At 37.0% G+C, this 15,874-nt stretch overlaps 1 protein-coding gene across 20 annotated transcripts in view; it reads left to right on the top strand.

Moving 5' to 3' along the window:
* SYNE1 (spectrin repeat containing nuclear envelope protein 1) overlaps positions 1-15,660 on the top strand; it is a gene marked incomplete at its 5' end in the record, with an annotated part of 301,622 nt that extends 285,962 nt beyond the window's left edge. For 18 of the 20 annotated variants that reach the window (XM_080587961.1, XM_080587963.1, XM_080587967.1 and 15 more), the window contains 8 exons: positions 218-344; positions 1,603-1,814; positions 3,324-3,524; positions 3,884-4,012; positions 5,288-5,500; positions 5,938-6,030; positions 7,876-7,934; positions 14,370-15,660. In XM_080587961.1, the coding sequence (XP_080444087.1) occupies positions 218-344; positions 1,603-1,814; positions 3,324-3,524; positions 3,884-4,012; positions 5,288-5,500; positions 5,938-6,030; positions 7,876-7,934; positions 14,370-14,610 (1,275 nt within the window). In that variant the 3' untranslated portion in view covers positions 14,611-15,660. The remainder of the gene's footprint in view (positions 1-217; positions 345-1,602; positions 1,815-3,323; positions 3,525-3,883; positions 4,013-5,287; positions 5,501-5,937; positions 6,031-7,875; positions 7,935-14,369) is intronic. The other 2 variants (XM_080587958.1, XM_080587957.1) reach the window with 1 other exon arrangement.
* Between the last annotated feature and the right edge of the window lie 214 nt (positions 15,661-15,874).

The following is a 15,874-nucleotide window of genomic DNA, read 5'->3' as shown; positions in this document are numbered from 1 at the left end:
GCACAGAGGCACTGAGATATTTTTATTTCATCTGAATTTAAGTCTTTATTGTTTCCATATAGATGTCTTTGATAGTGTCAGGACAAATTGTCAAAGGAATAGAATTTTACCCTCACACTTGGACCTACCTGCAGAAAATTTTGGAAGTTGCATTTTCCCTACAACTAGTCTTGTATAGTGCACATTGAGATGGGTATTTCTTTGTTTGTTAACACAGATGAAGCTACTAGGTGAGTGCAGTGGAAGCATAGACTCAGTAAAAAGACTTGGATGCAAACTGAAGGAGGAAGAGGAAAAATTATCTGGACTTATTAACCTGAACAGTACTGAAACCCAAACAGCTGGTAAGTAATATTCAGTATTTTGATGGAAATCAATTATGAAAAGTAGCAAACATATGCAATGTTTTTCTGAATGAGCAGTTGGTGTTATTTACTGACATAGATATTTACATAATTGTGTCTGTTACCATGTTCTGTTTAACATCTCTCACAATTAAGTAGGAATAGTAAGTATTCCTTGTATATGTCATATGAAGACTTTAAGCATACAAGTGCATTTTAAGAACCCCTTCATATCATGAGACATAATTGTAAACCTTTGAGAAAGTCCCTGTAGATGCAGTGCATTTTATTAAATGTTTTCTTTTGAAAAATGATTGCTTATTTTGCCCTACAAAACATGTAAATCAGCATTCATTTCTTCTAATTTCTTCTAATTTCTTCTACTTTTAGAATTAGAATTCTACTTTTTACAATTAGAATTCTACTTTTAGAATTAGAATTTCTTCTAATTTCTTCCACTTTTCACTTTTTCTTATATTAGCTGTCTACAATATAGAAATATATATTCACCTGGTAGAAGTATTCACCTGAGTAATTTTAAGCATCAGCTGTAGAGCAGAATGTGTTGATTTTAAAGCATGAAGATGTTCCAGAGTCTGTAAAGGCAAGGTCTCCATTCTCAGCCTGGCAATACATGCTACCTATGTAGTTTATTTTATTTGTAATTAATATATATATTTTTTTAATTTTAAGTTGATGGGATGATACAACTTGTCCTTCTCTAAGACGTAGCATTTCAAGTAAACTAAGAAGAAACAGCCCCTAATTTATTTCTTTTTAACAGAGATACTTATCCAATGCAACATCAGTAGCTTTAGCTAATGTGGTGATGTGGGAATATTAAATAGTGAGAGGTACAAATACTTCTGAAAATAATGATAAATACGTGGCTAGTTAGACATATTCAGATTCTCTCCTGTTAGTATTTATTCTGATTTAAAATGTGTTTATACCAGCATAACCTGTTCAGAAACATGTATCAACTTAGTTCCGTAAAGCCAAGAGGAGTCTGACATTAGAGAGAGGTAACATTTTTTGATGCCTGGTTGCTCATCCAGATTTTTCATTCTTTCTCTCCAATGTAATGTTTTTTCAACCTAACTTAGTTTTCAGCATGGTGCTTAAGGGGTTAGGGTTTTTACAGATTTTAAGGGGCATCTTTTGTACTGTGCAGGATTCAACTGACACAAATGCATGTGTGGCAAATGTTTGGGGTGTTTTTTTGTTCTTTTTCTGAACTTGGTGTTTATCATTCCAGGTGTAATTGACCGATGGGAATTAATCCAGGCTCAAGCTCTAAGCAAGGAACTAAGGATGAAGCAGAACCTTCAGCAGTGGCAGCAGTTCAATTCTGACCTTAATAGCATTTGGGCTTGGTTGGGAGAAACTGAGGAAGAGCTGGAGAAGCTCCGCTGCCTTGATCTCAGTACTGACATACAAACCATAGAGCTTAGGATTAGAAAGCTGAAAGTGAGTTCTCTTTTCCATAATTTAGGTTGTAAACAGTCCTGAATGCAACATATATGTTAGAAAGGTCACTGATAGTTGCAGCTGGTTTGCTCCATTCTGTACATAGCTGATGATTGAAGTAAGTAACTTCAGTGTGATTTTATGAATCACCTTTCAGCAGAAAAATGTACTGTTGCCATTTACTATTTAATACAAATGAATTTTTGAAATAGTAATTCTGTGGCAATTCTGTAATTCCAGAATGCACAGATAATTGCTGTAGTTAGCTAAGCTGATGAAAGTTGAAAAAAGCCAAATGAAATAAAATCTCTTCTAGTAAAGCTGGTAACAAAATAACTATTTCAAAAGATACTCCTCTGGGACATATTACTTTGTGTGGAGGAAGAAGAGTGTCAAATGGGCTCTAGCCTAACTCACTGGTGTCACCCAGTACAGCAAAAAAATGGTGTCACTTTGCAACATTCCTATTTCTTCTGTTATCTCAGATGTATCAGGATCTGATCACTGCCTTTGTGATCTCTCCTGGATATTTTACAGTTATAAAGATCTGCAAATGTGGTGCTCCACAGCTTCACATTCGGTTATTAGCATCTTATAAGCTTGGGTACAAAAATGTGGGAGCCAATGTCAAAATGTTCTGTGATCCATGCTAGGAATGAGGTGGACAGACAGTAAAGATTGTTTCCGGCAGTGATCCATTTAAACCATATTAATGCTGATCTTCACTGCAATCCAAATATAGCTGTCATAAGTACTACAAAGGTCACTGTGACATGGGGCTTTTAAGTAAATGCTTTAAACGAGGTGGAAAAGGGGACATTTCATAAGAATCCTGTTCTTATCTCACCCACTCTTGGAAAGCTCATTACTGCCCTCCAAACCAAGAGAGGTGGGGTTTCTTTTGTGGCTTCCAATGTAAGCAGATCATTTTTTATAGTCCTGCTTCTATAAATTGGAGTAAGTTGTTTATACTCTTATATGTTTTCTTTTCCTTCAGTAAAAGGTTTTATTTTAAAATATTGTTGACAGCCGTTTCCACTTGAAAACATGTTGGTTTGTTGTGTTTTTGTTGGGTTTTGTTTTTTTTGTTGTTGTTTATCATCAAAACTGAGAAGTGAGGGCAAAAGTTTTATTGTGAGCTACAGTACAATTGTCCTAAATTTTGTTGGACCCTCCCTGTCTTTAAAATATCTCAAGCATGAGCCAGATCTTTAAAATTCAACTATGATTTCAGCCTTTTAAGACTTTAAAAGTTTAAATAGCTTCTTCTAGTTTATGATCACAGTAAAATTTTAGTAGATGTTAAAGAGTGAACATTTGCAGAGTCACACAATGAGCATAGAAGTCTCATATGCAGAGCAAAGAAAGAGACATTAAGGTACATTGCAGTTGCTGAAGGCGAATCTTTACATCCTCATGGTGCCTTCTCTGCTTGATTTTTCTGAAAGTTGCGTATTTCACTTATTTCTCTTCTTTCTTCCACCTATCCCCCTTTCTCTTATCATCAAGGAGCTGCAGAAGGCAATTGATAACCGCAAAGCAATCATTTTATCCATCAATTTGTGCAGCTCAGAGTTCACTCAGTCCGACAGTGAAGAGAGTAAGAAGCTCCAAGAGCACCTGTCACAGATGAACATGAGCTGGAAGCACGTATGCACTATGATGGATGAATGGCGCTGCTCACTGCAAGATGCATTAATGCAGTGCCAGGTCTGTATTGTATTTATTTTAAATAGTCAGCAGCCAACATATCAACGTTATAAACCATATTGCTTTCTGGTGTGCTCATTATCCAGTCTGGAACTTGCCCATGTGAGCCAAAATACAACTTTGTTGAATTCTTTGTAAAGAAATTTCTGAAAAATACACATGAACTACCTGAAGCATGTATTTCTAGCCCAAGGTTTTCTAAGTTTGTCATTTCTGGAATAGTATTCTCATACTCTGTTCTACACTTCCTTACATGTTATGTTATTTAACCCATAGGAGCTATCATAGGATCAATTAAAAACCTAAATTTGACAGGAATTTTCTGCTACATTATTAAAACCCGCACTCATCACTTGCAGGACTTCCATGAAATGAGCCATGGTTTGCTGCTCTGGTTAGAGAACATTGACAGAAGAAAAAATGAGATTATGCCCATCAATCCAAACCTGGACTCAGAAATTCTGCAGGATCATCACAGACTTCTGATGGTAGGGCTATAATCACTCTTTTCTCTCCCAAAGCACATCATCAGAAAAATAGCTAGTCAGATTTACCTTTCACTCGAGGATTAGCATTGTCTATTTTGAGCTAACACACAATGGTGGGACTAAGTTCTAACTGTGGGACTAAGCAGCTAACTTTACTTAGGAGAACACCACTCATTTCTGTCAATAGCAGAACTAGCAATTTAAAGACTCAGGCAACATCTAGGCTGCTGTATATTTTGCTGTCATTTGATGTTTAGTGTTTTGGAAGGTCTGTCCTCAGTGGGAACTTGCTGCAAACGTCAGGGGTGTTAAGCAGTCACAGAATGAACTGCAAGCTGGAGGGAAGGAATGCCATCCAGAGGGAGCTTGACAGCCTTGAGAGGTGGGCCTGTGTGAACCTCTTGAAGTCCCACAATGCCAAGTACAAGGTCCTGCATCTGGGCCAGGGCAATCCCAAGCACAGATACAGGCTGGGCAGCAAATGGATTGAGAGCAGTCCTGGTGAGAAGGACCTGGGTGTGTTGCTGGATGAGAAGCTCAACATGAGCCATCAATGTGTGCCTGCAGCCCAGAAAGCCAACTGTATGCTGGGCTGCATCAAAAGCAGTATGACCAGCAAGTTGAGGGAGGTGATTGTCCCCCTCTTCTCTGCTTTTGTGAGATCCCACATGGAGTACTGCGTTCAGCTCTGGGGCTCCCAACACAAGACAGATGAACATTATTAGACCAAGTCCAGAGGAGGGCCATGAAGATGATCAGAGGGCTGCAGCACCTCTTCTATGAAGACAGGTTGAGACAGCTGGGGTTTTTCAGCCTGGAGAAGAGAAGGCTCTGGGGAGACCTTACAGTGGCCTTGCAGTACCTAAAGGGGGCCTACAAGAAAGCTGGAGAGGGACTTTTTTCAAGGGCATGTAATGATAGGATAGGGGGCAGTGGCTTTAAACTGCAAGAGGGTAGATTTAGAGTAGATATTAGGAAGAAGTTCTTTACTCAGTGAGAGGTGAGGCAATGGAACAGGTTGCCCAGAGAAGCTGTGGATGCCCCATCCATGGAAGTGTTCAAGGCCAGGTTGGATGGGGCTTTGAGCAACCTGGTCAAGTGGAAGTCATCCCTGCTTCTCAGGACAGGACATTTTTATTCTTTCTCTTTTCTTTCCATTTCATTAATTCCAAATATCTGCTTTCATGACTTCAAGCTTTGTTCTTTTTTTTTTTTTTTTTTCCCTTCAAAAATAACTTCCATTTAAAAAAAATCTGGTGCTTGCATTTGCAATAGCAAATCAGACGTGAACTGCTGGAGTCTCAGTTGAAAGTGGCATCACTGCAAGATATGTCCTGCCAATTGCTAGTCAATGCTGAAGGCAAGGACTGCCTTGAAGCTAAAGAAAAGGTGCATGTCATTGGAAACAGACTGAAGCTCCTCTTGAAAGAGGTTATACGTCACATAAAAGACCTAGAGAAAATTCTAGACATTTCAAGTAGTCAACTGGTAAGTCATGTTTTTCTATTCCTTCCTGTTTGTTGGGCACATTTCTCACTGTTTTGGTTCTTGATGGAACCAGCCTCTTCCTGTAATTAAAAGCAATTAAAAAGTACTATTTTTAAACTGTATTGACTTTGGTAGAAAATCCTTCACCTAAAGCAATTAAGTTTTGACTACGTGTTTGTTTTTCTTTTCCTTCAGGGTTAACAGAGAAAACATGTAATACCTTAATCTTAGAAAAATTGCTAAAAAAAACTTTTTATTATTATTATTTTATTTAATGAATTAATTAATTTCATGAAATTAACTTTTTTCCTCCCCTTTGGAAATAACTCTGCCGGGACTTCACTGTGGGATTTGTTTATTTATTTATTTGTTTATTGAGTTTGTTTACCTGAACGGCTAGTTGATGCATTTCTGAGCTCCGTTCCTTCTGAATTTAGGATTTATCCTCATGGTCTTCTGCTGATGAACTAGACACATCAGGCTCAGTGAGTCCTGTATCTGGACGAAGTACGCCAAGCAGGCAGAGAACGGTAATTTCACATCCTACACTTTCTGCCATCAAATGGGTGGGAGCTCTGGATGTCTATAGTAGTTCTAGCCAGATGAAAGGCCCCCCTTCTCACTTGATAGGAAAGGAAATGTCATAAACCAAATAAAAAACACAGCTGCTTTCCCCAACCCTGCTGCATATCCCATCCTGCATGAAATTTGAATTGATAAATATTATCTAAAACCAGGGCTGTCAGTGTGGTTGGTTTACCATGGTATGGCATGTTGTGTCTCTTGTATTTTGCTCTAGTGATGACAGCATCTCAAAGTCTGGTCTTGTCTGGTATAATCAATCTTCCATTTCTGTTTGGCCTTCTCTTCAGAGCTGCGTCATCGAGAACCTCAATAAATGCATATATTTCTTTTCATTTCTGATGAACATTGTAGGTCTTATTGAGACTTTCGATGAACGGCTGAATAGAGCTGAAGGACATAAAACATTGATCAAAACAGCTAGTTGAACAGGACCTAGTCAATGATGGCAACGCTGGAGTTGTCTGTTTACATTGCTGGCACAAAATTCAAGAAATGTAGCAATACATGCCTAGTAATTAACACTTCCATACTCTGAGCCCAAAATGGAACTGCAATTATTTTGTCTTTTTCTGCAATTCTATTGGTTGATTACTTCACTTTTTTTTTTCCTTAGTTCTTAAAAAATCAAGTTTCTTTGTTTTGTTTTTTTTGCCATTTGCACTTTTTGTAAAGCATCTGAGTTCTGTCTTGACAAACTGTATGGCTCTTGGAATTTTTTTTTTTTGTTTTGTTTTGTTTGTTTTTACATTCACTAGTTTCATTTTAGATGCTAGTATAAAAATGTAAAGGAATACTGGCTTTTCAAATGAAGAAACAATATAAACTTTTACATTTTATTTCAAAGGTCAATGCTTTCATCTTTTAAATTTAAACTTAAGTGACTAATAAAAACTCTGATATCACAGATGTAACTGGAGGATGCCTGACCATTGCAGGAAATGGAGAAGTACCTTACCATAAAATATCTCTCTAAATAGTATGCAGATTTTTAATAGACTTTATCTTAACATTTTAATAAGTATTCATCTATCATTTGTTAGTATTCATGTACATGACTACTTTTTCTCATTTTTGTGCATAATGTATAGCTAACTTTTATGATTCATTGTGTCATACAACTGACCCACTGTTGGGTCTGTTTTTTCAGACTTCTGCTTTTTGCACTCATAATTTTGGAGACTGAAGTGATGTTGTTTACAATTTCAGCACCAAATACACTGATGCTATATACTAATACTAAAAATGACATCAGATTGATAATCATCTAACTGCATTAAATATTCCAGCAAATAGTTGTGAGTGCAGGAATGCACCTACAGTTACTTGGCCTTCAAAATTGTGTGGAGGGCAGTGGAGAAGAGGCCAAACACCTAGAAGGAGGCCTTTTGACTTTTTTTTGTCCTTGGGAATATTAACTTTACGCAATTGCATTTTGAAATATCTGTATTTTCCCATAATCATCTCAAATTTATTTCTACTTCATATCACAAATTACATGAGCTCAATTTCTAGTGACATATATATGTTTTTAATCCTTTTATATATATGTATAAATGGAATGGCTAAACTGTTATTTTTTAATTCACTGTATACGTTCTAATTATTTCCATATTCAGCTAGGTGAAAAGAAAAGCCAGTTTCCTTGGTTCATGGGTATTGGTCACTTCATTTGATTTTTTTTGTTTGTTTGTTTCCTTTGCTGCACTTTTAATTTAGTTTCATTGGTAGCTTGTCTTTATTTGCCTGGACTGAACATTCTTCTTTCTTTACCCCCTGTTCATTGCAAACAGCCACGGGGCAAATGTAGTCTCTCACAGCCTGGACCCTCTGTCAGCAGTCCACATAGCAGGTACCTTATTCTCCTGGTTTCCACACTCTGCTCTAGAACCCCAAGAGGATGATGAAAATTGGCTGTGATTCCTGTCAGTCCACACCAACTCTGTCAGGTGGCCAGGACTTAAACAAGTGAAAACTTCCCTATTATTACTAGTTTGGCAAAAGGTGCTCTCAATTACTCCATATTCTTTGTTAATAGAAATACTGGATAATTCTTGAATCTCTACAGCTTTTGATTCCCAGTAATTCCATGTAATAGACATTTATTTTTAATGTGGTGTTTACAGTCATATCTAATGATGATTTTGGCATAATTTAACAGAAATGCCAGTAGGTTCATGGCAAACACTTTTTATCATCCTCTTTACCTCTAGATATTAAATTAAGGAAGATAACAGGCCAGTACCATTTTCTAGAATTCACAAAACCCACAGATCTGGATGAGACATACTAACATCCTTTTCTTTTCCATTCTTTTTCTCCTTCCCTGAAATGTTTTGTTCGGTTTGTGGGTTTTCAGTACTTAAGACTCAAAATTAAAAGCCAGAATTTGAAGGTTTTAAAACTTGGGGTCACTTTCTCTCCCCCCATCAGAAGACTGCAATATAATGTGCTAATACTGCCATGGCTCATGCCAAGTGCTTGCATCCGTGTATTGCTCTGGGAGCAGCACTGCCCCATCTCTCTCTGACCAGTAGAGAGCAGACTTGCAGCTACAGCTTTTTGCTTTCCACCTTGTCTCCAGCAACCTGTCATCTCTGCAGCTAACAGTGCTTCTGCATTCTTTGTTGTTGTCAGTGTGATACGTGTACTTTCACTTTTTTACCGATCAAATCACTAGCCTCTAGAGTTAAAAATTAAAAAAAAAAAAAAGCAGTAAATACACAGGCATATATATACACACTATGTATAAAGTGGAAGTCTTTTGCTATTTCAGCATCTTATGCAACGCAATAGGAACACAAAATAATCAGAAAGCATGATCAAAATAGATTTGTTCTTATAGTTAAGTCCTAAGTCTGATTTATTCTACATATAACATGAACTACTTCATTTTTAAACTAACTCCTGTTGAAGTGAAAGATTTAAGGTTGGAAAGAAAACAACATTAGATTTAATACAGTGATTGAGCAATAATCAGGCAGCTAAAATATATCTTGAGATTATTTTTTTTCCCATAAGCAAAACAAAGGCTTTATTCAGCAAAATATAAATGAAATAGAGTAAAAATACTTAAATGTAGTTGTTTACATAAAGGCTTCTTTAAAAAAAGTTTGTACCACAGATATAGTTAGTTACTGCGAGTGAAGAGGCATAGTTACAAAACCACACAGCATAGCAGATAGAACAGGTGGAGTATCATTCACTATTTCCACTGACACTAAGAAGCTGCCTTGTTTTTAGGGATTTTTTATCCTCGAAACGTAATGAAATCACATAGAAAATAGGTGAAACACATACACGCCGTCTTTCTGTCTGATGCAGAAAGAATTAGTTTTTTCCAACTCCAGTCTGCTACAAAGCTTGGCATTTTGTTTCTCACAGGGAATGGGAGAAGGGAGGAGTGGGGCTTTACTCTGCAGCCATTAACATCTAGGAGGAACGGAGAATGTCTTCGGCAGATAAGCATGCTTGCACTAGCAACATTGTACTCAAGCAACGTATTGTGTGCACTCTTCCACTCTCCTGTATGGTCCAACAACGTCTGCCAACCTTTTGAGAAGGTTTCTGGTTGTAGGTGTGAGCAGCTGGCTCAGAGCACAGCTAGCAATGCTTTGCAGCTTTGAGATCAACCTCTATTCTAGCAGCGGCATTGGCGCGGCACCTTTCAGATCAAGTCTCTCCAGCACTGTTTATTAACACATCTTGTAGCGATACAACACAATGTTCAATTTGTCATTCAGACAAGCATGGAATACGAATGAGTCACTACTGAATAGGAAACTTAATCAAATGCGCAAGCCAGACAGGTTGTGGTTGATGTATAATGTGGTTTTAACTGATAAAGTAGTACAAGCTGTCACTGTGTTCTTTAATATTTTGACATGCCTCTGATCAGAGTACTTTGTGTTTGATCTTGCACTGGATCAGCAAACCCTGTTAGAGTTTAGTATACAGGAGAAATAAAGTTAATTTTAAAATATTTATCACATAGAAGATTGTGAGGGAAAACTCATTTAAAAATTAGAGGGACCGTGTTTTCTGTATAACAAATGTGATATCATTTTGCCTTCCCTATTATCACAGCGAAAAGAAAAGCATCCATAGTGTGGTGGTAAGCAAGGTATACGTTTAAACTAGATGTTACATTGTGGATTTAATTAAATGCTGATTCGAGAGGTATTAGTAATGCTGTACTAAGTGGGAAAAGCAAATCCAAGAATCAACTTCTCTTCCTTCATCAGTTTAATAGAGCTGTCGTAAATGCACACCTGGATCTGTGCCTGTGGATTTTCTGAAGTGATTCAAATGTTAAAAAGATTAAAATAATTGTTCAATTTGCTCAGGAGTGTTTACATTGTCTCTCTTGAGCAGCTCTATTCAAGTCTTGGCGCCACAGTGCCAACCTCCATTTCCTGCTCTCCACAAGCCTCCCCAAATGACTACTGGGTATTTAAAGGTCACTTGCTGTTCCTGGAGCATACCAGGCCACAGCACTCTTCATGGCTTTAGCCACATAATGGCAGTCATTGCCAAGCAGTCGTTCAAACACGAGGTTTTCATTTAGATTGCTGTTGCTCTCCCTGTTTTCTCCCTCATTCTCACTTAGTGCCTGTTATTTTAACTTCATATTTATTTAACTTCAAATTTATTATTCAACTTCATATTTAACTTCTGTAAGTTTGAATTCATCTTTCAGAAGTATGATAACCAAAATAATACCAACTTCTCCAGGTGAGGTCTGACTCATGCCTTATAGAACATCATTAAATCAACCCCTTTCTCTTCTGGAAGTCTTGAACTGAAATTTTGAAATTGTTTTTGTCCCCTTTCACAGTTATGTTGCATCATTAGCTTTTGGTTATTTGTCAAATAACAGCTCTAGATTTCTTTCTTTGTTATCTCCAGAGTGTTAGCTTCCAAATGCATAGCACTTTTTATTTCTACCTTGCATACTGTAATCTTAAACACCTTTTCCTACTTCTTAAGTCTATTTCTGATCTCTGAGTCACCCACTTCGTTCTGTGCAATAAGCTAATCCTATTTTGTATTTGTAAAGACTTCCAATTTCAGTCATAGAAATGAAATTTGCTGTTCTTATATTTTGTGCAGTAGTCTTTTCATAAATATATTAAATCAAGGCTCATCCTTGATTAACTCCAGTAATAACATCCTACTAGCCCAGTACTGCTGCTCTCAATATAAGACTGTTGTCTGCATTCCATTAGTCAATTCCCCATTAAATTCACTTTATTTATTCCTATCAGTTGCTTGAATTATAAATTGTTCTGTTATAATCTTTCAGATGTTTACTGCAATCCAGATAGATTAGTTCAACCATATTTTCATTGTCCAAAATAAATAAATAAATTAATTAAATTAAATAAATTAAATCAGTCATCTTTAAATGCAGGTACTCATCTGAGCTGAAATTAGACTTCAACTTGCCCATCTGATCTACAGCCTGGTAAATTAGCTTCTCTCTTGAAATGCTTCAGAAAGAGTTCCAATTTCTCTGACATTAAAAACTCCCAAAGTAAGGGTAACTATTGCTTGCACTTCTTAGGTTAATGTGAGAGATTTCTGGACGTGAAGAAGCTTACATCTGGCCAGGTCTGCAGCTGTGCCTCCTTCTTTGTCGAGTTAGCGGGAATTATGTATGGAATGAGTAGCAGGTGGTCTTACTTCCTTGCATCCAGAAACAGCATCCTGTGTGATAAATGGTGGAGCAGTCAGAAGAGAGACAGCGGAAGATGCAAGCTCAAGAGAAAGAAATTACATTTTTTTCTCCAAACTGGCATACAATACTTCAGCTTTCCCTTCTCCTGCTGGAGTAGATGGGAGTTCTGCCTCTTATCTTTAGTAAGCCTTTCTGTTAACAAAGTATGGATATTTTTAACCATCTCTTCTTACCAAATCCATTAAACACTCTAAACTGAGCATTCCATTTTTCAATTATGTCCATTACAGAGGAGTACCTGCAATAAACAGTGACAGTACAGCACTTGAACATTTTAGAATTTACCCTCTGAAGATGTTTTCATAATGATTCATTATTTACTTGTTGAATTGTTCCCATGCAATATTAGAAACTGTTGTTCAACAACCTACTTCACTGCAGAGAGTTTCAATATACTTTGCCATGAACTGCTTTAATTTTTGAACGAGAATCTATGTTCCTTGCTGAGACCAGCCATGCAGTTTATACAGTTCGACTCTTTTTCCTGTTTGTTGTTTTTATTTTTTGTTTATTTTGTGTGTTTTTTGGTTTTGGTTTTGTTTTGTTTTAGTAAATCACAAAGCAAAAAGTGCTGGATTATGCTACAGCAACAGTAGGAAAAGATTTAATAATAATAACAACAACAACAAAAGTAGATGCTGACTTTGCCTTTTGATTCTGCTTTTTAGTAATTTATTTACTCATCATTAAACAGCAGTTACCAACTGCAGAAATACAACCTTTTTAGTTTGGGATTAACAACATATGTACAGTGAGAGCCTTGTAAATAGGTGGACTATGCAATCAAGTGCTTGGAAGGTAATTAAGCACTCCTTGTTCCCTTTGTTCCTACCTCAGCCCATTAATTTTCTGTCTTGGCATTCTTGGACAGTAGAAGTCCCGATCTAATTGAACTTTAATATGGAATGCTCTGATGCTGTTAAATGTGCCATATCCTTTCCATGTGTTCTTTATAATACGTGATCCTGCATAATTCAACAAGCAGCTTTCCATCCAGGCTAGAATAACGTGGATTAAAACAGCATGTGATCCGTTGTTTTGATCATCCCTCCATCCTGGGATATGTAGGTCAAGTTAATCATTTAGCTTTCCTGAAGTGTTGGTGTTTTGTTTTGTTTTGAATTGTTTTTGGTTTTGTTTTATGGCAGTCTTCTTTCTGTCTGGCTTTCTTGAAGTCTTCACAATGGAATGATACATATGTATAAACAAAATATAAAAATAATCTCAAGCACAGGAAGAAGTTTTTTCCTGAACATGTGGAAAGGGGGCCCTTGCGAAGCCTCATATAGTTTTGAAGATGATATTTTGGTTTTTGTATGCTTTCTCACATGGATTCAGATTTATCTGTGAGACAAGATCGAAAGGACAAAGAAATCAAGAAACCATCAAGACTCGCCTGACTGGGGAGCATTTGACCTCAGCAGACCTGATCTTCCATACCTTTAAGTTGAGACTAAGTGCATCTTTATGAGTATTTTTGTCTCTTAAACCCTAGCAAACTATAGGTTTTCTGCAGCTTCACAACCACAGCAGCTACACATATGGTTTATAGCGACATATCTATGGCAAAATTCATGGCATAACATTTGAATGGAAGATTTCATGAGACTAATGATTTGAAGGCCCTAAGTTCTTCCATTTTTGCCTAGTGCTAAAATACAATACTTTACCATGTCATTTAATTAGCACACTCAGATCATCCATGTTCTGATATTAACTTGCAAAATCTCTCTTTTGAGTGCTCCACTTACCTCAAAACCTGTTGTCTGTGTATTAGAGCTCTGTCTGTCAGTTTCAGTCAAAAGGGAAAATGTGAAATCTGCTTCTTTATCCTTTATTAAAAAATTATTGGATTTTTGTGCTTAATTTGAAGTGACCCATTAGAAATGTTTGGAAATGTCTCCCATGGATTTCTGATAGATAAGTGCCATTTCAAGACAGATCCATAGACACAAGGGATACAATCACTCAGATGTCCTGTCAGCTGAGCAGATAGATTTTAACTGCTGATCCAATGCAAGATTCGAAATACAATGTGCTTTGTAGAAAATGAGTCCCCATTGCCTGAAGATTGGTATGTTAATTAACTGAATATTGATTTAACTGTATCTTATTGCATTATACACTTGTGGATAGTATAAAAGGAAATTAATTTAGAAACTTCTGCAACCAAATACAGTTGCCATTTTAAATGAGGATTCTTTTTTAGGCAGTGTGCAGTGAGCATGTGACAAGTATGTCCCACTTTTTATTTTCCCCTTCTCTAGAGCACAGTTAAGTGTAGAGTCTTCTCCATAACTGATGAAGGGGCTGTGGTGTCACAAAGTCCATTCCATTGTGATTATTTGTTTTTTTCTTATCCAGTCTAGAAACATGGGGTCTTTTAAGACAGCTGGGGAAATAGCATGTTCAGTGAAAGATACCTCTGCTGTTGTCAATCAGTGTGTACAAATTCTACACCAGCCTTCAGGGACAGCTGAGTATTTCAGTGCAACCTCTGCTGCAGTAATGTCTTAGAGTATTCACCTGTCCATCTTCTTTTCTCAGGTCCATAAGAGGTGGCTCAGGTTCCTCCCCTTCTGAGGCTGGGCCAGCATGGCAGCACCCATCCTTCTTCCTCAGAGTCCTCAGAGCTGCTCTGCCACTTCAGCTCCTTTTGCTGCTCCTGATTGGGCTGGCTTGCCTGGTGCCAATGACCGAAGAGGACTACAGCTGTACTATGGCCAATAACTTTGCCCGCTCTTTCCATCCCATGTTAAAATACATGAATGGTCCACCTCCATTATGAAGTTGTGATACAGCGGGTGATCTTGCTGGAGTACTGGCCAGGTGGCAGGACGGTTTTAAAGCATGACAGGACTCAGCGTGGCAGCTTTACCTGTCTGCTGCAGCCACCACTGTGTCCATACCATTCTCTACTGGCACTCAGACAATAACAAATCAGTGTATCAGTACCAAACTATACAACATATTACCTGAGTAGCATTACTTCAGTATTTGCATCTGGGGCACTAAGGAAATGACATGAGTAAGGGAAATGTCCTTTTGTCCAGCATTGTGGATCTTTTAGCCACTTTATACCCAGGTCACTGCCCTGTACTATGCATAGCCAAGGACTTGATACTGTAGATCCTTTCCTGTGTGCTGCTCTATATGAGCTATTAGCCTGTATTTGTTAAATACCTTCTCCGTATCTACAGTATGCAAAATAACTAATGTTTAAGAAATTTTAGAGCATTTGTATCATACAATTTTAAAGGATCTTGTATGGCATTGTATTATTCCCTGTGATTTCTGTTTTGGGCATGGTGATCTAACCTTTGCTTTGGATGTACAAGGTGTAAATCTGAGAAGCACTTTTTTTAAGGTTTAAAAAATGGATGTAATAAATGAGATCACAAAAAGTTTTATGAGGAAAAATGTTGAATGTCAAGTTGAAAAACAAAGAACATATTTATGTATGTACAGTTTGCTAAGCCAAGTTTTGTTTGTATTCATTTCTTTGCATTTATTATAGATACCATAAAATATTTTGTCTACGTGCTTTTTAAGGACAACTATGAAAACCTCTAAGTTTAGAATGAGATATGTATCGTATAAAAAAAAATAGAAAACATTCATATGCTGCACTTCTAAGAAATTAAAAATGCTGTAACAATTTAACAGTATTGGCTATCTGTTAGAATAAAATCATCTGGAAAATGTGACAAATGGTAATATATATGGGAAAGTGTTACATAAATTGTATCACTATACTAAATGTATCACAACAGTATCACTAGTTGAACTTCAGCATTTGAAGGATCCAAAATAAAGCTCCCTTTTCAGATAAGTGTAACATTTTCCTGGAAAGGATTTTGTACATCAGCAAAATATCTTCAGTGTCTGAGACCTAGACTTAGAGTGACACAAGTATATATTCTTCTTAAGACCTAGTTTCCTTCATTGGTATTCACGATTTACGCTAGGCTAGATTAGTAGCTATAATCACTGATTCTGAGCAGACAAAAATAAATAATACACTTTCAGGGTATAAAAATGAGCTATTATTT

This window comes from Anser brachyrhynchus (assembly GCF_964034855.1).
Source record: "Anser brachyrhynchus genome assembly, chromosome: 3".
In the NCBI taxonomy this organism is placed as follows: Eukaryota; Metazoa; Chordata; class Aves; order Anseriformes; family Anatidae; genus Anser; species Anser brachyrhynchus.
Note: the sequence above shows the minus strand (reverse complement) of the source record. Positions and strands in the feature narration are given on the sequence as shown.